General features: G+C 34.7%; 1 protein-coding gene across 11 annotated transcripts in view; it reads right to left on the bottom strand.

Annotated features, from left to right (window-relative positions):
- MYOF (myoferlin) overlaps positions 1-27,861 on the bottom strand; it is a 70,307-nt gene that overhangs the window by 30,159 nt on the left and 12,287 nt on the right. For 4 of the 11 annotated variants that reach the window (XM_068688044.1, XM_068688048.1, XM_068688055.1 and 1 more), the window contains 19 exons: positions 20,571-20,679; positions 19,211-19,295; positions 16,814-16,977; positions 16,144-16,272; positions 14,677-14,739; positions 14,517-14,567; positions 12,966-12,996; positions 12,368-12,483; positions 11,131-11,257; positions 10,265-10,368; positions 9,286-9,354; positions 9,128-9,171; positions 8,194-8,276; positions 5,995-6,045; positions 4,083-4,207; positions 3,494-3,610; positions 2,962-3,139; positions 2,000-2,124; positions 1,367-1,473 (listed from right to left, as the gene is read on the bottom strand). In XM_068688044.1, coding sequence (XP_068544145.1) covers positions 1,367-1,473; positions 2,000-2,124; positions 2,962-3,139; positions 3,494-3,610; positions 4,083-4,207; positions 5,995-6,045; positions 8,194-8,276; positions 9,128-9,171; positions 9,286-9,354; positions 10,265-10,368; positions 11,131-11,257; positions 12,368-12,483; positions 12,966-12,996; positions 14,517-14,567; positions 14,677-14,739; positions 16,144-16,272; positions 16,814-16,977; positions 19,211-19,295; positions 20,571-20,679 — 1,878 coding nt within the window. The remainder of the gene's footprint in view (positions 1-1,366; positions 1,474-1,999; positions 2,125-2,961; positions 3,140-3,493; positions 3,611-4,082; positions 4,208-5,994; positions 6,046-8,193; positions 8,277-9,127; positions 9,172-9,285; positions 9,355-10,264; positions 10,369-11,130; positions 11,258-12,367; positions 12,484-12,965; positions 12,997-14,516; positions 14,568-14,676; positions 14,740-16,143; positions 16,273-16,813; positions 16,978-19,210; positions 19,296-20,570; positions 20,680-27,861) is intronic. The other 7 variants (XM_068688047.1, XM_068688050.1, XM_068688052.1 and 4 more) reach the window with 5 other exon arrangements.

Raw genomic sequence — 27,861 nt, 5'->3', positions numbered from 1 at the left:
TTTAATAACAAGCCATGTATTTCCGACTCTGACTCCGGAAAACCTTATTACTGGCTGTTGCACTTACCAGTATAGTTAGTTCTGCTAATCTGAATGCAAATGCTGCCTGCCCTGGGTTAAAGTATTTACACTTGATTCAAATGTACCAGGTCAGAACTTCCAGAAAGTCATCACATTCCAGGTTTGAAAGAGTTTTCAGTGCACCATTTAAACTTCTACTCTATTTAAAACTTTAACATGACAAAAGAAAGTGTTTCATGAATTCAACCCAGGGTATTATACCTTTGGGACAGCTTTCATGTATTTCCTGAAAACACCATAGAGGGCATTGTATCTTGCAAACTATAGGAAGCTAATGTGATGTGATTGATATATCTGGGTGCTAATGCTATATAATAAAATAATAGCCTGAATAACAGTGCAGATATGTCAGAGGATGGCTTGTTATAACTGATACAAGGCCTCGAGTTCTTTTATTCTCTGGATGGCTTCATGCAACAATAGTTTGCCCTTCACATTTTACTTTCCTAAAGTATGTCAATTCTTTCTCTGATTTTTCTGTATGAAAGCATGCATTCTATAAAGTTACTAGTTTATATTTTGACATAAGCTTTCTATAATAAAATTATTTGCTTATGTATATCGTCTTCCATTGCATTTGCTTTTTCCTATGTTCATTTTTATTTTGGGTCTTCAGCTTGATAAATTAGTTCTCTCATTTCATGTTTTCTGTTATTTTCTCTAATGAATAATAACCATTCTCTCATTTTTCCTTTCCTTTTCTCATACAATTCCTTCCTCCCTCCTTTTAAACCCTAAGTGGCAACTCCTATTGCCTTCTCAGACCACTCCCATACATAGAGACATGTTGACTAAAGGATCCCTCAAAAACATCATCTTTATGGCCCTTAAGCTCTAAACTGCTTTTATATTTTTTGTTCTGTGCTCACCAGAAAATAATGAAATTTCTTCTTTCTTCAGTTTCACAAATAACTTTGAAATTTAGTAAACAAAACGTACATGAGGAATTCTAAAGAAGGAATGGTGACAGAAAGACAGCAGAGCGCCACAGTTTCACATTTGCAAAGTAACTCTTATTTTTTTTTCTTTCAAGACATGCTGTTTTATGACTGTCAGTGACTAAGAATAGAGAATGATAAAACTAGACAGATGACTTCACTGGCAATATCTGTGCTGCTTTACTACTTTCAGAGACTTGGAATTGCAGTTTTCGGGTCAGTTCATAGCAGTAATCAGTTTTACAGTCCTTAGAATTTGCTTTCTGACTTAGCAAAGGCAACAGAGAAGATTCCAAGCAGGCCTAGAATGATAAGGCAGCAGATAAAAAAGAACAAGGTACTTTTACCTTGTATCTTCTGTAAGTTCATCAATCAGCTTCAACCACATCTCAGCTAATCGGTTTTCAGAAATTTTAGCCTGCATTCCTGATTTTAAGGTGGTTAAGTTGGATTGCTGTGGAATTTAAAATGAAAGGATTTATACTTACAATCTTCCATCATGATATTATAGTCAACTCAACTTTTAAGACTTTATTTGATCTCACTTATTTGTATGTATAAATCCCAAATCAAAAAAGACTAAGATGTTCAAACATGATACACATTTAAGAGGACTCTGTATATTCTTTCACACTTTATTTAACACCATATAATGTTGCACCTAACTTCCAAATCAATTACAGTTCCATGAACTTAACACGTCCCTAACTAAGACGACTTCCTACCTGTGGGAATTTCCTGCATATTCAAGCATGAGAGCCTTGGTCCTTGTCAGAATACATAACTATGATTAGAAGTTCCATTTGTGACACTGTTCTATGTTTAATTTTGAATAGGAAAAAAGGAATTAAAAAAAATTTCCACAATTTGCTCAAAATGTCGCTTTTGATTATACCTGTTTTTTTCTTTAAAAACAAACAAACAAACAACAACAACAAAAACAACAACAGAAAACCATATCAGCAAAAAGAGTTACTTACCAGTCTTTCAACCATATTTAGGATTACATTCACCGGGTCTAATCTATGGCTTATGTCCTCCCAAAAGGAAGTCAGCGTTACCACTGGCTTTGTGTTCGCCCATGGCAAATAGTAATAATAATTACCTGGTGTGAAACATCTGTATGTTAGAACTCATGGCAGGGACACATACTGTACATTGTACAAGTTGCTCTTATGCACTATAATTCACGATGAATGCACGTGCTAGTCCAAACTTATCGAAGGATATAAATTTTTCAGCCAACAGAACATCTGCTGAATGTTAAGCTTTTACCTCAAAGTGTTTCAAAATCCAGGGGATATTTTAAATCATTAAATCATCTGTTAATATGTTCATTATTCTATCCAGTAACTTACTGACGTTGATAGAAAACTGATGTGTTTCTCTGAAATAAATTGTTCAAATAATCATTTTACCAGAGTAAAACTGATCACTTCATTTCATAGGCAGAAAAAATAATTCCTGCTGTTTGCATTTAATAAAACAAAACTTAAAGGCAAAGCATATTTTTTTTTCTGATCTGGGTAGGTTGTATTCTTCTAGGCTTCCAGACCCTTGGTTAAAAAAAATAAGTTTTTATTATTTTTTATATCAGATGTTCTGATGGTATTTTTCCCATCTTAATCCCTAGCTTTTAGATACCTGTAAAATACTGTGATTTGTTTTCTTGCTAGTTTTCTTGTCCACATCTAGTGCATAGTCAAAGATCTCACTGAATTCTACAAAAAATCCTTTAATACCATCAGTAGGCTTTGCAGTGTTTATTAACAAAATGTAACTTTTCATCAAAGGTGATGAGGAACCAAACATTATTTTCAGACACATTTTCGGTAATTTTTACTGGGGTAAGAACTGTCATTCCAAAGCCAGAGAATAAACACCTTGCACCTTCAAAGGAGACCTTTACATGGCTTTATCCCCATACCAGCAGCATACTTACCGTCAAAAACAGCACGACTGTACTGAGTTGTTGATGCCAAAGGTTTACAGGTAGTATCAAACTTGTTGCCATAGTTACCAATGCTAACTTCAAACTGGATAGGCTCGCCAGTGTCTTGCAGCATGGTAGCAGAATGAAACACAGCAGCCAAGCAGAACTTTCGTCTGCGCTGGTATTTCTACAACAAGAACCTTGGAAGTTGTATTGACATGATTCTAAAATAGAATCCACTATCACATAAAACGGTAATATTTTTTTCAATGGAAATAATTATTTTGATATTTTTGCTAGTTTCTGAGATGCACCAAAAGTCTGTATCTGTCGCATAAAAAATTACTGTTTGAGATTATAAAAATGTCTTAACATGTCATGCTGCCAGGGTCTGACATTTTTGTAACCACACCATAAAAAAGCACCTCTTAATTCTAAGATTCAACTCAACTGCTTCAATTTTTAAGTCAAACCATTCTCCAAAACTAACCTGACAAGGCACATCTCCATTACCAACAGTAACAGTAAAACAAGAATTTACCTCAACAACCAGTATGTCATCATTAGGAATCATGTCTAACTTTTTATTAACAGATTTGCTTTCAAGTACTGTTGATAGCTCAACCAGAATTCTCCCTCTGTAAGCAACTCCTTCTCCCTGTAAAATAATAAGACATTTAATCCAGTTTTATACCTTTCTCCTAAAATAACATAATCTTTCTTTAGCTGTACATGCTTCTAGCTTCACTTAAGTGTTCTCAAAGCTTCTGCAGGGGTATGCAAATATGTATTTGAACAAATGAAATAAACAAGTTAGGATTAATGAATACCGGAAGCAAAAAAAATATATGAAAAAATATTTTTTATAAGAAAAAAAGTGAGATAAGAATAAATGCATGTAGAGGTGCAGATAGTGAAAATTACCAAAACCACTGCTGCTCCTTCAAAAAATACATAACAAAACATAATATTATATCATACTACCTTGCTAATCATAAATCCAAATCGTTATTCAAAAAGAAACACCAAAGGTAGCATAATGTGAAACAAACATTAAAATGAATGAATTTGTTAATTAAAAACAATTGGGTTTAATCTTTTTATTGAAAACAATGAATAAAGAAACTGACCTTTCCAAAGTTTAATTCATCGTATGGATCTGGGAATCCAGTGTATTCTCTTGGACTTCCATAAAAGTTTAGGTAACAAGGCCCAAATGTTGGTAAAAAGCCAACTTCCGTTTCTCCAGTGTTTGCTAACAGGAAAACATCAACATTTTAGTTTTGTTAATAATTCAGATCCAGAAAAGCAATCACCATTACTTTGAAATCCAACAGAACAAATGTTAGATGTTAGTTGGTATTAGTTATTAGTGTAATAAGAACACTATTTCTGGGTATGCAATATGAATTTAAAGTAGTTATATCAATTACTGTAATTTCTTCCTAACTTCCTCTGTTCTTGTACAGTATTTACAATATACTACTTCATACAGTAAAAAACCCCACAGAATAAACAGAACTTCTGCCCCAATCCGAATATCAGGTCTTCATTAATATGAAAGAGTAATATACTCTTATGTTAATGGAAAAACATCTTTTATAGAAATAAATGAAACTGAGTAACATGAAATTTGCATTCACTTAAGTGCACAGGTCATTACTGTTCTCGCTAAACAGCTACAATAAAGATACAAGCCATATCACAAAAATCTAGTATTTAGCAAAATTAATCCTACTGTTTCTAATGTAGTATATTTTTTCTGTGATTATACTTCATGGTAAAACACAGACTACTGCAGACTCTTTAACTGCTACAGTGCAGAACACTGCACAAACTACCTTTTAAATAAGTTAGAATTCATGCAAGATTGACAGTTTGCAAACTCAGTTAATTCTCAGTTAATTACTATAACAATAAGCTCCACTTTATATCCTATTTTTATTCCACAACTAAGAAAAAGTACTGCATAGTTATGACCAAACAGGAAAGGTTCTATAATCCATTTCTTGCTGTTTCCTAACCCTCATCTTGTTTAAATGATCCCGGTGTAAAACATATCAGAGTCAGGTTCTAAACTTTGCAACATAAATCACTTAGAATAATCTGCAGCACAATGAATGACACATTTATCACAGCAAAGGATAGCTGAGGTAAGAAGGTGAAAATAAAGGGTTATGCCTTCTATGATTGCCACAGCGACTAATAAGTGACAGAAATTAGTAATAAAAATTAATGTAATGTCTTGATATTGATACTTTTCTGTCAACAAAGACATTTAAAATCTGCAAAATATGAAATAAAGATTTGCACTTCTCTATCTTGCATTCTTTTGCTCTTTTTATTTATTTATTTATTGACATTTAGAAAGCTTATGGTCACATATTACAGAAAGCAATTTCAAAACACTACTTCAGCCTTCAATTTAAAATTACTTTATTACAAAAGAAAAATTATAAACAAAGTATCTGTGTGAATGAATGTGCTTGTTACCTTTGAACTGTACTCCAACTTTATTTTCTTCTCACTACATCAATATTTAACACAAAATCTTTCAAAACTGGATGTTAACCTATAAAGTTACATCAAGCCACCTCTGCACAGGTTGTTACAGAATCAGATTTCATTTTTTCAAACTCATGCAGCTATCTAAGCATAAACAAAGCAAGCACTAATTATTTTATGCAGTTATTTACTTCTGTACGGCTCTGAAGCTGGAAACATAGTTTTGATCTCACAGCTATGTTAAAAATTGCAAGCCATTGTTAGAGCACTTTAAAATTGAAGAGACTGCATAGTCAACTCTAAAACACAGCCTGAAGCACCAGCCAAACAGAAATATTTTCAAACCAGTTCCAATGCCAAAACTGTTTTATAAAGTTAGCAGTGTTTGATACTTTCTAATAACAATTGTGAAGTCCTTCACACAATTAAATAAATATATATATATATATATACACACACATATATATATTTTAAGATGATGCATTGTCTCAAGCAATACTTCTGTTTGGGCAACAGAAAGAAAAAGCAGTAACAGACCAAGATATAAACCTTCATATGATGAAGCCCCAGTTCCCGAAGATGAAAATTCTATAGTATAAAAAGAGAAGATGTTATGTGACAGGGGACAATAGCATTTAAAAATAAATAAAACAAAAAGCCACCTGCTTTAAAAATACAGCTAAAGGCCTGAGAAAAAATAAAACTCAAGTGGGCTAGAATTTTGTTTCATGATTACAGTAACAAAGGTTTTTTGTACAAATTCCCAAGAAAAAAAAAAAAAAGAAAAAAGCATACAGCATATAGCTAACCCGAGAGATAACTGTTTTGTTGCCTGTTTCAGATTTGTACAGTCCCCCTCTCCAATTATAAAAAAAATTAAGAAAACCACTACATTTCATAGCCCATTAGGATGTCCTTATTTACTGAAGACTAGCTCAGTTTCCCAGTCCCTTAGAAGCTAGAACAGGCTTCAAGCAGTGATCTCCTGGAAAGACTACCAACTGTCATTTTACACAGAAATGGCCATTCCAATGTCAGTACTTCAACAGAGAGAGAATCTACTTAGATTGATAAGCAAGGTATGACTCAGCAGCAGTTCAAGTTGCATATTCCTGTGAGTAGCACAAGTGATTTCTCCACAACTGAATTTTCCCCAACAGCCCAGCCTTTCTATCTTTAACTTCCCATTGCCTTTTTCTATAACCTTTGCTTTTGCCTCTGATTGTGTATGGGATACACGAAAACAATGTTTGCACAAAGCTGTACTTTCAACAGCAAATACTTTGAAGGGGGATGAATTATAAGCCTGAGGTTATCTGACTGAAAATACAATTCCATCTGATAAGATAATTAAATACTTGCTCAAGTCACTGCAGAACTGGAACCACTCCTTTTGTTTTTAAACTCCTGACATAGCTACCAACTCAAGGACAAACTAGTCTGTTTTCAGACAACATGAATGTATCATATGTGTTTCATAAGCACAACAGAAAAAACAGTAATTTAGATCCTTATTGTGGAAATAGTTTTCCGTCAGTGTTCTACAAGCACTAAGTATGCAAATAAATAAATGTAAAGTCTGTGTAAGTCTGTACTTTATCATATTGTATAGACACCTAATATGCCACACTATGTATATTAAAATGACAACGCAATTTTTTTTCTGGCTAAGTAACACAATAATTGTCACGGAGCTGGCTCAGTTGTATGAGAGATTCTGCTATAAAAATAAGATGGGATTATAGAAGTAGATCACCAAGATATTATTAATAAAATGTTCACAACATTGTATTAGAACAGAAAAATAACAGGAAATGTGTAATTTAATGTTTCCCAAAATCTTGGCACAAAACTGCTTCTTATAACATTGTAAAGAATTGTTTTATTGAAAAGCTATAGTCTAACAAGGTCAACATATTAAGAACTTCATATCCTGCCTAACAAAATTTGTTTTCTTGCAGTTAATCAGTTCTGCCTTTTAATCTTTATGGAATCACAAATCTAGTCACCTAAACTGAAGCACGTAAGCTAGTTCTCTGCAATCATAGTATTGCAGACATTCCATTAGTTCATTGAAGCTACTAAAACAAGGGCTACTTAATAGTTATGTGGAGCACTCATATGATGAGAGGCAGTGCCAATTTCTATAAAGCTGCTGATCAAAGCAGTGACTGATCCAACTCCCCCCCCCAACATCTGAAAGCAGTATAAAGGAAATGTGCAGGTGGTTCTAGATCATTCCTGCAGACTAACTATTCAGGAACATTCTGCTGTTTTTGGGTTCTCTTCCCAGAGAAAGCACAGACAAACTTATAAGGTGGCAAGAAAATCTTGTCCGTTATCACCCGATGAAGTAGTGATTATGAAACAGTAACTCTGGATTGTAAATGTTGTATTAAGAATCTTAGTAAATGTATGCATCTCACTAATGACACAGAGATCACATGGTTTTCTGAAGTTGGTAAAGAACTGGTTTGCAAATTTAATTGATTGATTATCTTCATAAGTAAAACTGATTTTTGAGGTAGTTACTGCAATTTGATGATGATGTGGTTTAAATGTTTTACTATTTTGTAAAGTCCCACTGTGTGTTTTCCATGTGCATTGTTTTGAAAACTCTGGAAATAAACTATCTTGTTGCCACAGAACTGAGAAACTACAGGAAACTAGACTTTCTTAGGAGCACTGACCCTTGCTATTCCTAATACCACAAGAGAAGATAGCTGAATCAGTTACCTTCAACTTCTCCTCCAGATGAAGCAATTTTTGAGAGACTTAAATATGTTGTTCCTACTATATCATTTTTTGTAAGACGATCCCTACAAAAAGAAAAAGATTTTAGTTAAACATAATACTGGCCATCCTACACTGAAGCGAGCCAAAGGCACTCCAAGATGGTGTATTCACATTTTGTATCACTTGGAATGCTTTAATATTACTAACAGAAGGCATTTAATTGATAATTACAAAAGTGAGCTGTATCATGAGGAAGTCATGCGAAGTACTGTAAAACTCTTTAAAAACCTGGTAGAATTTCAGTAACCAACCTAGAAGCTGCTCTGTTGAAAAAAAATCATTTGCTTCTCAGGAGTACAAGTAGTCAGCAATGTGCAAACCAGAGCCCTGTGATATATTCTGCCTTCTCCCCCGACCTATGCTTAATAAGTACAATCAGATATACAGGAAGAATAGCAACTCTGTGGCTTACTAGTATTTGAACCACCTAAACCAGAACTCAAAATATGCTTCATGTTCTGAATAGCATTCAACAATACGTGAATAGGAAGATGATATGAGCATGACAAATGTTTACAGAACCAGACATCTAAATTTTACTTGATAATATAACAGAATTAATTATTTTTAAAAACATTAGTGACCCAGTTAGTGGGCACAAAACTAAGAAAGAAAAATGACAAGTGCATGTATTAGAAACATTACATTATCACCTAACTAGCAATAGTGCTCAGTGCTCACTGTACAAAAGTAACAATATTCCCATATTATGCTAATCACACCTATTGTAAAGAAACCATATTATTAAAATTACCTAAACACTTGTTTATATACTCTTGTAGATTAAGACTCCAACAACACCTGATACTTACAGAACCAGACTTCACTTAATATAATTTATGTTGTCTAGTACTTTGATTAAGTCGTAACTCACCAGTCAACAACTGCAAGCTTTATTTTCTCACACATTGAAGGAAACTGAAAAAAAGCAATGATAATAAAATAACTCATTACTTATTTCAATACTGTAATGTTAATGCCCTAGATTACAAAAGAATGCCAATTTTCTGAAGAAATGAGAAAAAAACTGACCTTGACTTGAAGATAAATAATTTGGTTCCACTCTGGGTTAGCATTTTTCTCAATTATGTTTGTGCAAACCTAAAAAATAAAAATCAAATACATAGCATATCAAAGATATAACAGAAAAGCATATACTAGCTATGATTTAGGATCAATCGTATTCTAATTAGTGAGGGAGTAGTAAACACTAAATGCTGAGAGGTTTATGCTCCAATCAGCTTTCATTTGGTAAATACTGCTAAACTGACCTACATATACAATGTTGATGGCTATTGGATGCAAAATAAAATTTTGAAACTGTGTTTAAACCTGAGGCTGGAGTTGTCTTAAAAAGAAAAAAGCTTGTTATTTCCACTAGCTACAAGAAAGATGCTTTCACACTAGTACTGATCTGTTATCACAGCAGAGAAGTAAGACATAGGAATGACTTGATTCCAGATTATTCAATGTAGATTTTAGAGAGAATGAGGAATATACTCTATGGGAAAGACTATACTAATTATTGGTAATGTCTGCTGAAGATTCTCTATGTTTACTGGGGGTGTTGACCTGATTATATAACATAATAAAGGACTGACATTTTTCCTCTTGAAGAATGTCTAGCTATGAATATAGGCTGTGCAATTAGGCTTCAGCTCAAATTTGGTATTGTGAGGAGCGTATTAGTCACAAAATGCACAAATGCTGTTAATCTGTCCAGAAAAATCTGCACCATCAGTTACAAAAACTGATCAGGAACAACCAGTAGGTAAGAAATCTGGCATGCATAATTTCCTAGCATTTAATCATACATTCCTTTTCTTAGTCAACAACTTTGCACCCATTCTACTATACCTCGTAAGTTTGTTCTCATTCTAATAAGTGAACTTTAGGGCTAATACTTCTTTATTTCCATAATTTAAGTAAGCTTAAAAATGTATATTGGCATATAAATTCTGTTCTCAGGACTGTGACTAACATAAAGTGATTCAGGTATTTACTCAATTACCTTTTTTCCAGCAAAGGAAACTTCTACAAAGGGATCCACCAGATTTTTCTTGTCTGCTTCTCCTCCAAATATTTCCTTGACAGTCTGTGCAAAAGCATCATCCACTGCACAGAAGTTTCAAAACAGAAATAAGTGTTTATGCTTTTTTTTTTTTTTTAATTATTATTATTATTATTATTATTATTTTAAACTCGCCATAGCAATCCCTCCAAAATTAACCAATTTACAGATCTAGGTAGGATGAAGTCTAATCTGATGAACAAAGTTGTGAAGAGTAAGAATCTACCAGTGAAAATGGAGAGTTTAGGCTTCGGTGAAATTTCAATAATATAAATTTTTGAAACATCCTACGGAGTGCTCATGCGCTCCTCAATTTAGGGGCATAGTTGTATTTGAAAAAAATTTACTCAATTACCTGTAGACACAGTCACTTGTTGTCACAGATAAAGGAAGAAGTCATGCTAAGATGGATGAAAATGAAACATGCACTATATACTCAAACTAGACATGCACAGAACATCCAGCATACCTGCAGATCATCTGGACTCGAATCTTAACTTCTGTGATTGGACATAATCTAATGAAGATGACCACTACCTGAAGCAATGTGGCCCACTCAGCAACAGAGGAACATTACTCATCTAGTGCGTAACATTAAATTAACCATTACAAGAATTAAGTAGACTTCCTGAGTATTACCAAAGAGCTTGAAATAGGCTACTTAAACCATCACAGAATTGTTGGCTCAAATAATGATGTAAAACACTCAAGATGTGTTATGTTCATGGAATGTTTCCAAACAGCTGTCACAGGTATTTCTAATGGCAATCGAATACACCAATGGACAAGTAATAAGACTGATGTACTTTGTGGAATATCCTCAGCTCTGTAGATTTTGAGAAGGAAAGTGACCCATCGAAGTGCAATTCCAGCTGGTAATAACAGATTGCTCTCCACATCATCACTTTCATTATCTCTTTCCCTTTTTTCAACCTGTTGGGAGATATATTGGCACATAGTATCTGGTATGTAAGAAAGACGAAGTAATCTATAAATTTAAGGCGATGAGTTAAACTGGTGCTCACAACATCTTACAGGTAGAAGACTGTGTCAGTTTCATTATAAAGAATGAGACTTCATTGAATTATCAAACTATAAAAAATAATTATACTCAAACTATTTTATTTATATTTTAATCTGTATGCTATTCAACTGTAGAAGCCTACTATAATAACACTTCTGAAAACATCATCTGATGATCATTATTGCACTCATGCGTAAGACCAGCTGTGAAATTTTCATACCTATCTCAAGATGAATATTGTGGTAAGGAATCTAACTATAATTAGAAAATACATACAATTCTGATATAATTTACCAAAACTTACTGCTTCCTCCCTTAGAAATAAACAGGAGATCAAAAATGTCACCACAAATAACTACAATATCCTTGTGATGTCAAGAATCATGAAGACAGCCTGATCTCTACAGGTCCCTTCCAACCCAAAACATTCTATGATCCTATAATATTGAACAAGAAGGATATATTCCATGGTTGTAGTGACATTACATTTAACTAAGGAGTAGCAGAATGTATAAATCTTAATCAGGAATAACAGCAGTATTGGAACTACAACAGTCAAGTGAGAAAAAAAGTTACAGAGAGGGCTTATTTTTACCTTTACAAGACAACAGACAGTTAAAGACTGAATTGTTAAAAGCAGAAGTTACTTTTAACATGTTTTCCTATACATCAAATTAACTCATGCCTAAACTGTAATTATTGATGGGCCTGATTTTCACCTGGTAAGTATTTGGAGCTTTCTGGTACTCAGGTTTCTCTGCAGGCTTGTCTATATTATACAGTAGTCAAGACATCCCTGAGTTAGTCCTGGAACTGATATCAGTATGCTGCTCAGTCTGATGAGATATGCTAAGAGGAATTACATATTAGCTTGCATGTGACATCAGGCTAACAGATCTGTGCTTCTTCCAGGACACAGAAGTTACATGCTGCTTACAGAGGACGTTATACAGAGCTGTGAGGGGGAACATGAATTATCAAGGGTGGATAAAGAAGAAAAGCATGTAAATCAAACTTACTGGTGGCTCATCTCCAGTTCCTAGGACAAACATGCTAACTTTCATATAGCCTTTAGCTCCTGAGCTTGTATCCTCAGGATCACTCAGCAAAAGCCATTTTCTCATGACTGCATGGCCTAAAAATGAACGTAAAACACCCCTAGTAACATCCATTAAATAAAAACAGAAATCAATGTCAAAGCCAACTGCTCCAAAAAGCCTACTTTATCCTACAAGTACTTATTTTTAAAATTTATCCTTAGACAGGTCTGAATATCGCTATTCAAAACAGGAAATCTAGCGGTGTTAAAACATTAAGTGGCACACTATTTCACAATTTACAAATACTTTTGCATCATCTTTTTTTTTTTTTTTTGGTCTTTGATACCAAAGCTAATATACAAATTTTATGTGCTTGTTCTTCATCTTGAAATCATTAAAAGGAACTACATATTGTTGGATTTATTTTTTTTGTTTATACGTTAAGCAGCAATTTCAACTTTCCATTTACTTACATTTTTACTTTAGAAATAGTAATGAAAATGTTTCAATTCCAAGTTTTAACAACTCAAGAACGCTTTTCTTCTAGGAAAGAAGCTCTGAGGTAGCTGTTACTTACCAGGTTCATCATAAACATAGCCAACGTCAATCTGAAATAAAGATCAAAGGCATTATATCTGAAGAAATACCAGAACAGGGAAATGCTAGGCAAGTCCTCCACACTTTTTCCAAAGTTTGTCACAAACAAGAGAAAGTTTACATAGCATATTCTCGGGATGAGAAAGAGAAAATGCTGTACATTTACAAAAAAAGAATTTTGAATGGGTAGAGCAATCAAGAAGAAAATGCAATAAAAGATGGATACAAACTAACAGGTTGCTCCTTCCGTCCTCAGATCCCCAGCTTTCCCATTTATTGGAGACAGAAGATGGGGCTAATTACTTCTTCTTAAACTCCTCCATTATTTTACGTTCATACAGGCTTTTCAGAAATCTTTTTTCCCTTATTTCCTTATTTCCTGCTCAGCATCCTGCTCAGTTTGGTTGCAGAAATTAAGCTTTTTTTTTTTTTAATGAGTAATTTAATTTCTCTTTTTATAAAAGGTGAGCAATTTTTTCCCCACTGTGTCAAACCTAGACAAGATTGCACATGAATCCCTACTGTATTGATTGTATCAGGTTTTAAACATGTTCAGGAATGTTTACTCATGGCAACTGGGCCAATATTCCTTGCAGGTCTGAAAAAGTCATTATCTAAAAAAAATTGCTCTTGGGGTTTCTTCCTGGAATGCACATGGGAACAGAAAGCATCTGAATGACATGCTGTCACCTGCCTGTTCCTATTAGTCCTTCAGTCCTTCATAGAGAAATATACCTGTCTGAATCATTAGAAATTACATGGTAACACAAGCAGCACAGAGCAAAACCAAGCAAGCTTCATCTAGAGAGGAGCGCTCTTCCACATGTACATATTTTCATGAAAAGGTGATCCAGAGATGTACTGAATTTTTGCAGTACAAAATAAGCAGACACAAAAGACAACCAACACTGACACTGGAAGTGTTATAATAGGGGATCCCAGCAACTACTACAATTGTCATGTGAATACTTTGTCTATACTGCCTTAGGATACCTTCAATAGGCAGATGTTCATCTCTCAATAGTGACTGTAATGCATACAAATAAAAACAACACCAACATGAGAAGGGCAGAAATTAATTTAAACTTTTCCATGATTTTTACTTAACAAATTTCTGACAAAATGACCTTTCCACATCACTTAAGAATGTGCATCTTTACGCTGACATGTGCATCATATTCTGCCTAATAAAATTATTTCTTCAGGCCCTACCTCATACCAAATAATCACCTTGTTACTTTTCAAGTGAAACATTTACCTTTTGGAAAATACATTTTTTCTCTTGGATACAAGTGAAAGAACTTGGTAAATAAAACAAAATTTTCTTTAACAATAATCATCCACTCAAATCAGAAAACTGATTATCAGTGGTTAGAACAACCAGTCTCTAGCATAACAAGCAAGACATCACTAGGTAACCTTTGGCCCCATGCTAAAGCAGTATAATTTTGAATTTTTAAAACAAGGACTTAAAAAAAATATCTCATTTTCTTTAATTTAGTCAAGATACGGAGGTTGGTTTCATGCTCACCTTAAACTCTCCCATTAGACAGTCTGCTCGTAGAGAATAAGAATCATACACCTATAAAGATAGATATGAAACAGGAATGCTCCTAAACTTCACAGTGAAATGGCCAGACAACCCCATATGCATCCAGCTGCCCCTTGGAACATGCACCATTTTTTCTTACCCGAATGCTAATTGTTTCATCAAGCAACTCCAAAGGAGTCATGTTGACATTGTAGAAAAATAGCTGTTAAGGTAAAAACAAAAACAAACAAACATTTTGAAACAGAAAATGCCTCACATAACTCTCTGAATAGAAAATATGAAAACATGATTTTAAAAGGCTTTTGAAATATGCCTGCTAAAATACTATCAGCCTGGCTCCTTGTTGGAAACATTATCTGATAATTTAGTGCAGAATTAAAAACCGAACTAGGTAAATAAACTTAGTATTAAAATAGAAGACAAAGTCAAGACTTCCATTTGAAAGAATGTAGTAGTAGGTATAGTCCTGTTGTAAACTATCAGCATCGCCCTTGCTCTGCACTTCATAGTCTTCTCAGGGGAACAGCTTCTTTACTATAAAAGTTATTTGTTCTCTGGGACATTCAATCCTGGTCTAGTCATCTCTGTTGTACCTGTCAAAATAGTCTTTAGTGTTCATGACGATAAGCGATTGTAATGATTTGCATCTGTGAAATGGCTATTGTAAAAAACCTGATAGTCTGATAGCATGAAGATAAATATACTATTTAATAGGTTATTTGCTTTATTGATAGCATATGCTTTACTAAGTTTGGTCTTTGAGACCAGAGATACTTCAGTCAGTACTCTATCCAACAACAGAAAAGGAGTAAATAAAAATGGCCCCACCTCTAAATACTGAGACTGACTAAAAATTGATACAATGTGCACGTGATTTTCTCCCCTTCCTTTCCCTTCCCTTCCCTTCCCCCCTCTTTTCTTTTTCCCTACCAATGCTTAATAAATTTTAAATGCTACCTACAGCTTAGTTCAAGTCTCAGTCTTTTCACTACATTCCTTGTTTTTGCCTGCATGAGTTAAACGTCCACATGTTTACTGTTCCAAACACAGGATCATTTATTTTTGTGCTGTTTATACTTTTATGTTTATAAATTCCTTCCAGCCATTTCCATATGTTTGATGTACAAATCCCTGTCTGGACAAAAATCTAGCTGTGCATTTACAGATCATGTGTAGCAACACAAAGGCTTTTCCAGATTCTGTGTAGCAGTCTTACTTACCCAAAGCACTGTATGGAAAGCTCAGCTGCAAACACCAAAAGAAGACTACAGTGATTTCCTAATTTTTCAGTGATTTTATAACCTATTCAAAGCCCTTGTTATGTCACATGGCCGATCATATCAAAGAACAAGTTCCATATGTCTCAGTTGAAGTTTGATTTCTTTCTAGATAGTTTGCTAGGACTGCCAGAAATAGTGATGTTGCATTTACTAATGTGAATACATAAATAAAGGGACTGGGTACTTGGAAATTCATGTTAGTCACATTATCCTTAAATATTACAAAATTATTATTTATTGACTATAATGAAAGCTGTGATAACCATTTTTTCCTCATTTGATGGCATCAACCTTTCAGATGAATGTTTTTTTTTTACAACACTCACTTCATCAAAATATGGGTTGTTTCCTCTTTTGATTCTTGTTCGGTGTGTCTGACCACAAACATGAACTTTGACAACCGGTTTTATGTTATTTCCAGGCAACTGACGACCTTCGATGACTCTAACACGAATCTGAATAAATATAAATAAACAATAATGAAAATTAAACATCTGTATTAACTCACACCCTATGCCTTCTCTGTTGACAACAATTTCTCAGTATGCCACCAAAAAAGTTAACCAGCACCTGAAGTTGCTGGCAGATACACTTTTAAGCATAGATAGACTTTTAAAGCATCAACTATGACAGCAAGTATAATTTCACTTGACTTTTTCAAAACAAGTTGGAGGTAAGTTTTGCAGCAAGGTTTTTTTTTTTTAACATGCTTTTACTACTTATTTTTAAAGGTGCTATTTTAGCTTGTTATCTACAGATGTATAATAAATAAGGTTTACCCAGATTTCAGTCAAATGTTCAAAACTGGACATCTCTGTAACAGGCACTTTTGAAAAATAATTTGGAAGTACAGGCTTTCAAGCAAAGTGATTAATTGTTTCTACAGTCTATTAGCTTTGCATGATCTGACATAAATTATACTCAAGACAATGTGAAAGGAGTGATGTCATGACAAGTCAGAAAAAGGCAACATGCAATATTTAATAAATCTATTACCTGGAAATCTTGTGGTTTGTTAGAAAGGATTCTCCGTGTTTTCTTTCCTTTGGTGATGCGCCTAGCTAGCTGGGCTTCCTTTGTGCCACTTGGAACTGTTGTCGTGACGTTACCAACAGGACCATCCATGCCATCTTCATAATCTCCATCGTCTTCTCCATCTGCTACAGTTAAAAAACATTGCAGTCAATAAACAAATAGTACAGCTTAATATTGAAGTTCTGGGAATAAGAGTCTGATATACGAGAGTTATACTGGAATTTTATTATCATCTCATTTTAACAAATGCATTTATTTATTTTTTGCTGACATGCTTCCAAATCCTTTTGGAAGTTAGTTATTTTAACCTGCTTAAGAATAAATTTATATCCTAACCAAGCTAACCACAGGTCTGTCCCACTTCAGAATGCAGATTATCTAATACAATTCCTATATACTTTTTTGAACCAAACAAGTTCAGTAATAGTAAAGTGCAATTCAGTTGTAATTAATCATCATGAGAATATCACCAGAAGCAATTACTTTCATTCCAGTTAAAGCTATTTTTCCTAGAAGCAAGAATAGGCTCTAGCATAGCATCTGAAGTTTTTACCTCAGAGCCTTGAAAATATGAAGATATTTAGGGTTTCTCAAGGGTGAATAGTGCCATCTTAAATAAAAATATGAATCCCCCTCCACAGCATTTAACTGTGGAATAAAGGGAAGTTTTTTAGTAAGTCTCTTCAATGACAGTTCTGAAATCACAGCAGCTCTGTGGAAGACAGTTCTATATCAAACAGTGAAATTCCAGCACTGCAAAACAGAATCCATAAATATCTAGACCACAAAATTGTTTAATTCCCTTGTGTTTCTAGTTTCTTTTCTTAAACGGAGGACAGTGAGTATGGTAAAACCTACAGTAAGAACAAGCTAGCATTAACAATGTTTATTAACTTTGTGAGTGAATTTGTCAACACAGGGTAATGAACACTTTGCATAATGAATTCATCAGCAGTTCTTGCAAGAGACATGTAAAACCACAAAGACTGACATACCATCTACTTGACAACTGGAAAACTCCACCTCCCTAACATTTTTCAGATTCATCTGCCCTGATGGACACATGCAACTGTTTGATTACACATCCCAACTTAGCACTTCATTTTAATTTTTTTTAAATTATTTTTTTTCAAATTTTTTTTAATTTCCGAAAAGGAACTGCAGCAGTCACAACTGGGGAGGTGACTTTATTTCATGGGAAATAGGTATTTACAATAATGAACTAAGGTGTGTTTGCTAACTGGCACTGAAATAATTTTCACACAGTTGCTGGATACTAGCTAAAAGCCTGCTGTGTTCTGTTTATCTGTATTACCTTATAGTTCAAATATAAGTGCATTTTTAAAAGGCTATCAAAATAATCTCATACAAGTCAAATAGTATTTTTAGCCTGCAAGTCCAGATTTCAATGTAATATTGCAAAGTTTAGTAATTTAACACACAACTTTTCTGTTTACATTACCTAACCTTCCACTCCTCAAGCACACCTCTCAGTGGAATCAAAATTTCAGATTCTTCACCTCTAATTTTTTTCCTTCTTATGTAACTCTCTATCAGCAGATAATGGCCAAACTGATTTATTTTTTCCTCAAATGCATCAAATTCTTTACATTTAATTCTGCACAAGCACAGCCTGGCTATTACGGTAATTATTTGCCTGTCAACTGAAGAAATCTGTTGTTACTTCACAGTTCTCCCATAAGTCTGAAAAAACAGTGGATCTCAAAAACACTCTCAGAAAAAGACTGGGTAAAATTATACATCAAGACAAAAGAATATTCCCTACAATAATTACACGGACTACTCAAGTATCAAGCCTAAAATAAGATACAGAAGTGTATTTCAAAACTTACTTATTCTACAAAAAAAAAAAAAATAAGAAAATCTTTTCATAAGGCTCCAACATAGAAATATGTTTTTCAAAAAGTGCAACTTCCCTGCTTATTTTTCTTACCTCTGCAGTAAGCTGATAGATAACTGCTATTTCTTCGAGCATTAAAAAACATATATAATATGTATATAATGTATATATAAAAATCTTTAATTCTTTAACAAAAGCCCTTTTGAAAAGCTTTTAAACAAAGTAATTCTTTTGTAACTCAATTCCACTGGAGAAAATGAAGCTAAAAACATTTTGTGCCAGGAAATTCCAATTTTCCTCCTAACTGTAGTGCTGAATCATCCTTAATTTCTTTTTAAATCACTATTTGGCAGTCTTGGCATGCTTGCTTCTGGTTAGTATTATTTTATATATATTTTTTTTGGTGGCGAACAATTCTGTTTAATCACTTTCTTGCCTTATCTTACATATTTCCATGATCTTTTAACAACAATGTTCTGAAAACAAGGTTGAAGTACCTTCTTGTGTATTGGTCCCTCCTGGGTCATTTGGATTTGCAGGTCCCGCTGGTGGCTCATATCCTACTACCAAATCAATTGTTGCCTATAGAGAAATACACGGTTTTGTATGAAGCACACAGTATTCACAACAATTCATTTAAAGCCGTTAAGTCGTTCTAACACTGAACATGAGCAATAACTATTCATGGTCACAGCAGGGTTTATAATAAAGTTTCAGCTTATTAGTGAACGAGTAAACTGATAGTAAGCTATACATAGATACAAACAATAAAGGCTGAAGAAGTTCCAGGTAATGGAATAGACTCTAAAATTATATTTAGAGAATGGGATTGCAGTGTTTATATTTAGAAAAAAAACGTTAAAATGCATGCATATAAGATGTGCAACAAATATTAATATATTTTCACAACGCTGATGGCAGATTAGGTGACATCCTAAATTTACAAATGAAAAAGGCAGAGAGAAATAACACTATCTAACCAACAACTTAATAAGTCTGAACCATAAGTAAAATTTCCTATCTGGCTCTCCTAATTGCTTGTTCATACTTCCATCCTGGAAAAAAAATATGATGTCATTTTCCACTGTAATTACAGAATTGTTTTTTAGTGTTTGACTGTGTTTTTGCATTAATGAATAAAACATTATTCCTAGTTGCCACAGTAACATGAGGAGTCAGCAAAACCACCACAACCCTGTGACCAACTAACCATGATATTAAACTACAGCTGAAGAGATACTGAAATTACCCTTTAAAGCCTCTTATTGAGGACTGGAACATAGTATGAAGTGGCTTAGCAGCCAGTCTGTGCAAACAGTAAGGTCCCAGTTCTAGACGCTACTTTTATCAGATATCAGTTAATCACTCTTGTAAATTTAAACACATCCTAAACTAAGTTAAGCAAGTTCTTGCCTAATTTTCTGAACTGAGCTGGAAGTAAACATGCACGTGATTATGTTCTTCTTAGAGTCAGCATTATGACGCAGGTGGGTATTAGAAAGAATACAGCAAGAAGTGAACATGGAACTGTTATTTAAGAAAACGCTTTTTCTTTCTTTCCTTCTTTATTTTTTTAATACCAGGCTCATTTTCACAGTATCTATAACACATGTATACAAATATATAGTTCATACAGAGAAAATTGTTTATTTAAAGAATTATCTTTGATATTAAACTTGGCGTAATTACATTCTGTTATAAATTACATCCGTCTGAGGCTTTTGCTACAAAATTGCAACAAATTTAATCTATACAGTTAAAAAAAAAATTTGGAAGTATGTTTATATCACTATTAGTTCTGTTGCTGAAGCATTTTGATCAAGAATATAGAAAAAGAAAAAAATGTGAGCCACTCACTCCAGTTTCTTGTCCCCTTTCGTTTAGCAGAGGTATGAGTTTGAAGGGAAAAGATCTGCTTTGGTTACCTACAAGATCCTTAAGTGCTATGGATGCACTGCCAATTAACCTGAAATGAAGTGAAAATCATTATTATAATTCAAGTATACATCAAACAGAAGTTTCATTTTATCCTTTGCTTGTGTCTGTCAACCAAATGATTCCAGCTGTGACTTGAAAACCCAAGACAAAACAAAAGATCATTGCAAATGTTATCTAATGACCGAGTAGTACTGATTTGTATTTTTTGTTTCACTGAACTTTAACATGCTGTCTTCTTTCCTGAAGACACACCATTAACCTAAATGTTAAAAAGGTTAGAGGTTAAACATCTAAATTTTAAAAAAGATGTATATTTTTTATAATTATTTTCTGTATAACCTTTAGCAGCTACATCACTTGTTTCTTCCACAGAGTTCTCACTGGTAAACTACAGGATATAATACGTTCTTCACCTATGTAGTTTTATATTCTCTTAGATGAGAAGTCCTGTATGAAGATATTACAGCTGTATCACACAAAAACTGACACAAAGACATACATGCATCTCTGTACTGAAAGCAATGAAATAGAACAAACACAGTCAATGTGCTTGCTACATTCTTCACAAAATTAATCTTCTTGCCCATACTCTACTTTTTGGAATAGGTTCATCTGCTTGCCTCTAAATTCTCCAAATGTATCCAAATTAGATATGGCTCATGGGAGTGCTACCAACAGAATATGCCCAGGAGATAATGACTCCTGTGGCAGACCCTGCCTCCTTTGGGTCAGCATTTGTCACCCTCATCCTCCTTAAAAAGTGAAAATTGCATGCACTTTTAACCTCAGAAACGTCTTTTAAGCAGACTTTCTAACAGTGTGGCATTGGTCTCATGATTTCTGGCACTGCCTTTATTTACCATAGCATGCAGTAACAGCTTACTCCAATAATGAAGTGGATTATCGGAATAACTGAGATTGTTGCCAGTGAGAAAATCCCAAGATAATTTTACTTTGTAAATATTATAGAGAACATTTTCAAACAAAATACCAATTTTGCAGCTGAAGTGGGGAAAAAAGGACCCATAAGCACACAACGAAAGTGAGGTCCCTTTGAGTAGATTACAGTGCTTCTTCACGGAGAAGATAAGGATTCTCTGCAACAGGATTATGCTGGGTCTATGCAGCTCTCCCTCTCCCTACTTCTACAACTATCTCCATGACAGGCTCAGAACTTCTCTCTGCTTCCCTGCTGACCCTTCTTGTTTAACTTGTGACCCTCTGGACATTCTGTTTCCCAATCTAGCTTTCCTCTCCTTGTCTTAACTTCCCTCTTGCATGTCTTTCCCTTTCTTTGTTTGTTGTATCTTAAAAAACACCCAGCTCTGCTTTCAACCTATGGTCAATTCATTTTTATCTGCCAGTTCACTGAGCACATCGTTTACATCTGACTGGGGATGCTCCACTTCAGGTCTGAGAACCTCTTCAGTCCATCCTGTTCTCCCCAGCTAGACTGAGAAAACTTGTAAAAATCTCTAATGAAGTCTTCTCAGCTAAATTTCAGGGTCTACAACACTGTCTTGACTGAGCTATCAGCACATTGATACCATCATTCACACACTTTTCCTTCAAGCCTTAGCTTTCATTTAGGTTCCATAGGTCTTTCCTACCCTCCTTACCTCTTTCTGTCTAAAAACTTCTTTAGTTTGTCGCAGGACTTTAGAAGTGAAAGGATATAAATAGAGTACTAGGCTCAGTCTCCTGCTCTCTTAGGTGTCAACATAATCTTAGTCCCTTTCCACACAATATTGTCATTAAATTAGGTTATGAATTAATATTCACAATCCTCTCTTGCAGAGCTTTTTACTGTCTGAAATTAAATTGCTTTTGGTCCTGTAATTTAAGTGATGTGCCACATAAAATAGTCATTGCGTGCTGGCACGTTGGCAATCCTCAACCAGCAGCCAGTCCCAATACCACCTGGGGGTCTTCCACCAGCCCTGCCCCTCAAAAAAAAAAATAAATTGGGGAAAGAGTGGCCAGAGCACAGTAATATTCCAGCTATGCCTCACATATTTCTCACACATAGGGGATGGGTTAGATGTGAAAAGCAGTTTAAGATCAGGCTTTGCCGTACAGGTACTGCATGAAGCTGTTCTAACCTTTAAAACTGACCACAACTGAAACTGATGTCATTTTTTTCTTCTCTTTACTGAACAGACACCTTGATTCAGTAGCGTACCCTTGATCCAGTGTCCTTTAGGAGTTATGGAAATATATCAGGTTATTTCAGTGAGCCTTAAATCAATCCTAGATACATCTTCACATTTTGCAAATTGTTGCACAGAGCTGGACATTAGCTGAAACTGACTCCATGCATGTCTCAACTTTAGGGAGCTTAAGAAAACATTTCTCCTGTTATGTAATCATAATTGCATTCAACCCACAAGACAAACCTAGATTTAGAACAGATATGCCTTATTTCAGTGTTTATATTATTATTTAGGTTATTTATACCCCTGACTGTAGTACTATATAACATTGTCTGTGATTTGACGCAGCAAATCTTGACATTACAGAGTAATGTACACCCAGCACAGGAAACAACAGCAGATGGCCTTTCTCAAACAGATAGGCTTTATTGTTTTTTCCTGTGCCTTGAACATTCCAAAAATTGATGTTCTATACAACTCATATAAGTCTGGCATTATACAACAAAGAAACATCTCCCTCTACATTTGACCAAACTTTTCTAAGAACAGACGTCCTGCAGCCAGGCACTGATATTATTCAACAGTCAAAGATTAGTCCATCATTCCATACGACTGCAAAGCCCGAAGTGCATAAATCAGAAAAATACTGTGTAGCTTAATGCCTTTTTCCTCTTTATTACATCTTCTAGAATGTAAATATCTTTGAAAGTAACTATAATATGAACAAATTGGAAACAATTCCCACAGGTGAAAGGAACAAATGCTTCAATGTCCTTTATGCAGCTGGATAATGAAAAAACAACTTCTCTTCACTCTTTTTCCATCAATGCAAAATTAATCAACAAAAAATGTCTATTCCAAATTTTCTTATTTTCCCTTACATAGTTCAACCACCAGTATGACTTCCTATTTCAGAACAACAGATAAAAATATATGTGGTTTAAAGAATAATGGAAGGGGAAATCAAACAAACAGTAAGACTACCCAAAAGACACCTAAACCAAATCTGATTCCAGGGAAAAGCAAATAAAATAGTTTCTCTTGTACATCTGTAGAAAAATTTTGCAGACCCGCTATTTCAGTTTGATATGAAGCTGGAGTGACTTACATTAACTCCCAAAAGAACTTCAGAAGTCTCAGATAATCTGGATGACCAGATCAGCAACCACACCCTCTTACATGATGACATTAACTCAAGAACAGCTCATCAACAGTAGTGCTTTCAAAATTTTCCAGTGTGAATTTGCACTTCCACATTTTCATCTGTCCTGAGCAAATGACAGCAGTGCACACATTTGAACACATGGTAATCTTTAAAATTGCGATACCTCAGGAAGGGTGGGTCAGTTAGACAGTCTACTTGCCTGCTACTAGTTGCCTCTGAAGTCCTTTGTTTCCCCCAGTTCTAACAAGTTGGACAACAATAGCCTCCCATCTTTTCCCACTCCAGCAAGAGCAAGACATCTAATATTCAGTTGATATACTATCTTAGACTAATTCTAAGCTTTAGCTAAACTTCAAGCTTTAGGCAGTTGGTCTCTTGTTTTCCCTAAAGTGATCCTGTTCACTGGATGTTTCACTCCTCCCTTAACAGAAGGACAGAACTGCTGAGGTTGGAAGCTCTCTGGATCATCTAGCTCAACTCCACTACCCAAACAGTCTCAGCTACAACAGGTCACCCAGGACCATATCCAGTCTGGTTTTGATCACATGGCTACCCAATGGCTGAAGTCATGTTTTCAAATGTAATAAGGGTGCTTCAAGGTCATCGCTAAATCTCATCTGTATGACTTCGAAGGGTCTTGGAGAAAGCCTTCCCTCCTCTACCCTCCCATCATGTCTTTCAACAATTTGTTGCTGTTCAATCCTTTCCTGCAAGGTCTTCTACTCTGCTTGTTTCTGATATGTATCTAGACACCCAGATTTCTGCACCAGGACTGTGGATGCCTATGAAGAAGTTCTGTTCCTCTGAACTCTTTAGACTTTTTTTTTTAAACTTCAAGGCAGAATTGCCTGCAATCTCCCTCCACATCATGACTTTAAAGGTGACAGGGAGTCCTTTCCTTCCCGCATAGCTGTTAAGACCTTCTGTCATCTATTCATCTTCAAAGGACACTGCCCTTTGCTGGAGTTCTTTCAGCCTTCTTACTCTTGCCTGAGCAGACAGCATTGAATTCCAGCTCAACACTGGTCTCCTGACACCACCAAGTGGCACATCTTTAGACATAGGATAGTTTCTGCTTTTGAATAGCTCAATAAATCTTCTGACCTTTTTTTTCAATCAGGTGTTTTGGCTGTAGACAGCAACTGAGTGTTGCTTCTTAACTCCGCATACATACCTTCCTGGCGATCTCCAAGACTTACACACCTATGGTGCTCAGCCAGGCAGGTCTCAAAGTTTTCCAGCTTTGCTGAAGTAATACAGTAACAACAAAAAAATCCCGTCCTGTCACAAACAGTTCTGTTTTATCACTAAATAAGATATCAAAAGATAAACGTAACTCCTACCTACCTCCAGAAGCAGATTTTAAATCACTTCAAGTATACCATATCTGTACTAGGTCTACAATACTTTCTTATCAGAAATCAAAAGGGAAATACTTAGTTTATCATCATGAAATGACCAATCTACGGATGACCAACTATTAAACATAGTATTGCATTTGAGCCAAAGCTAATTAATCCGTTAGTGGTGTGGTTAGCACTTCCTCTTAGCTGCCCAAATAACCAAGAGAAGTGAAACTTCACACCCATTCCTGGATCTGAAAATGCCAACTCACATTACCAACCACTTTATTACTCCCTCTCTGTTAGCAGGTAGCAACTTGCACTGAACTCCTTAGCATATCAAGTCCTCCATCTGCTTACATGCTATGTCTACTGAGTTCCAAGGAAGCCTAGTGATTTTAACCAGGAATTTTAAAAAGTTACGATTCAAGCCATTAAATTTTTCTGGCTTATTTTTAAGGGCTTCTTTGGCAGAGATTTATATTGATTATTCTCATCAGCAAACTTGACCCCACACTGCGGTTTTAATTTCTATATTCACCTTTTCTTTTTCAGTATGTAAGTTTCATTTTAGTTTCTATGCTACAAGACCTAACAGCGACCTTCTGTTATTTGCTCTGTGTTTGAAAATTTTTATTAAGAGTAAACCAACTATTTTTATCTTCTTTAGTTATTTGATAATACTTATGGCACAAACAAAAAACAAATCATGGATGCTATTTTGTGCAAAGCAGAAAAACCCCAAACTGAATCTTAACCAGGCTTGATTTTCTGTTACAAAGTATGTAAAGGAAAGCTTGCCATCATGCCACACAGACTTCGAAGTCACACTAAAGGATCCAACTGCAGGACAATTCAAACAATCTAGGAATTATTTAACTATGGAAAATACTTAAACATGATTAATAATTTGCTGCACTGTTAGTTTGTGGCTGCATTTTGCTACTTGATAAAAGGGTGTGCACAGTGTTTTTCCTCTGTGTTGCTATGTTACTAACAACGCAAAGAACCTGGAGAAACACATAATCACAACCCTTTCCTTCAAATAGAATGAAAATCACTTCACTCAGACAAAACTGTAACTTCCTGTTAATTTTTGTTGTTTTTTTAACTTCACAGGGACAACTGAAGGATTTTTGTTGTTGTTTCATTTTTTAGACTGCATAAAGGTGTGTGTTCTGAGAGTTTGAAATCTTTTTACTAACATTATTAGACATAATAGAAAACAGATGTGTTCTCTTTTCAGACATCTTTACACTGGAAAATCTAGCTTAACACAGATCATATGAGTTCTATTTTACTCCTATGGTGATCCATCTGCATACATGTGAGTGTGGTTTGCTTTATTTATCTTTTCCAACAACTGTCTTTTTACCATCAAGAGCACGCATTTAATCTATCTGCAAAAGTTTAGTGATCTTGTAAATGAAGCAGCAAATTCTACCTCCAAGAAAAGAGGAATGGAAAAATATTCAAATGTTCTTTTAAGCCTGTTTTATAGAAACATGCCAAAGCCATGAGTCAAGTGTTTTGGCACAGAGTAAAAAAAGAATAACATCCACTGTGCTCCTCCTCCTGTGTCAGTACAGGAAAGTTCCTCCAGAACAGAGAAAATAAGGCCAAAGACAGATTCTGTAGTTTCTTGTCAGTGCTTTCTCAGGCAACACAATCCCCTACACATACGTTTTACAATCAAAAACTAAATCCCAGCTCAATCTAGTCTTTAAAATGAAGTAAAATGATAAATAAAATCATGAACCTTTACAGAAAAGATTATTGATTTAGACTCAAATCTCATTACATTAAGCACAAGACGTACCTCTGAAGTTAATGGATCTGCTCATGAATAACATCAAAGACCATGACAAACACTGCTTGACTGAAATAATGGGCCATTAGTTCATTAACAACAACATTACATCTAAATATTAATACAAAATAACCCTGCTCTGCCTTTATTTATTATTTATTTTTTCACTGTAATTTATAATGACAGTAGTGAGAACCTTAGGTAGACATTCAACTCCATCTTTCCAATCCTAAACTAGCATGCAAACAATGCAATGCAATGTCATTTGCGTGCCCCTTTTGCTGAGCATCTTTTTGGAATGCTGCAGCACTGTAAATATGTGCTGGACTGCCCTGAGGTCTGTGCAAGGCTATTTTGTCCTTACTTTGGCTACCTACCTTAGTGAGCAATAAATTAATAGAAGAATTAACTGTAGAGGTTTTCAACATAAATTCTCAAAGAAATGTATAGAAAAAACAGAATTGGCAGGGTGACTTCCTTGCAGTAGAAGACTTCTGCAAACCTTTTGAGGATTTCAATAGTTCCCTAATTATAAATGTAATGTAAAACTCCCTCTTCTTGTAAGTCAGCAAAAGCTGAGACTGATGAAATGAGAAAGTAAGGCTTAGTTTTCGGAGCAATGCCTCATTTATTCTCTTTGGGAACTAAAAATCTGCATTCTTCTTTATTATATATAAACAGGTATAATAACCTGAAGAAAAAAAGACAGATATAATTTCTGGCATATTTATGCACTTTG

This window comes from Anas acuta, chromosome 7 (genome assembly GCF_963932015.1).
Source record: "Anas acuta chromosome 7, bAnaAcu1.1, whole genome shotgun sequence".
NCBI classification, from domain to species: Eukaryota; Metazoa; Chordata; class Aves; order Anseriformes; family Anatidae; genus Anas; species Anas acuta.
The sequence above is the reverse complement of the archived record's forward strand: the minus strand, read 5'-3'. Positions and strand labels throughout refer to the sequence as shown.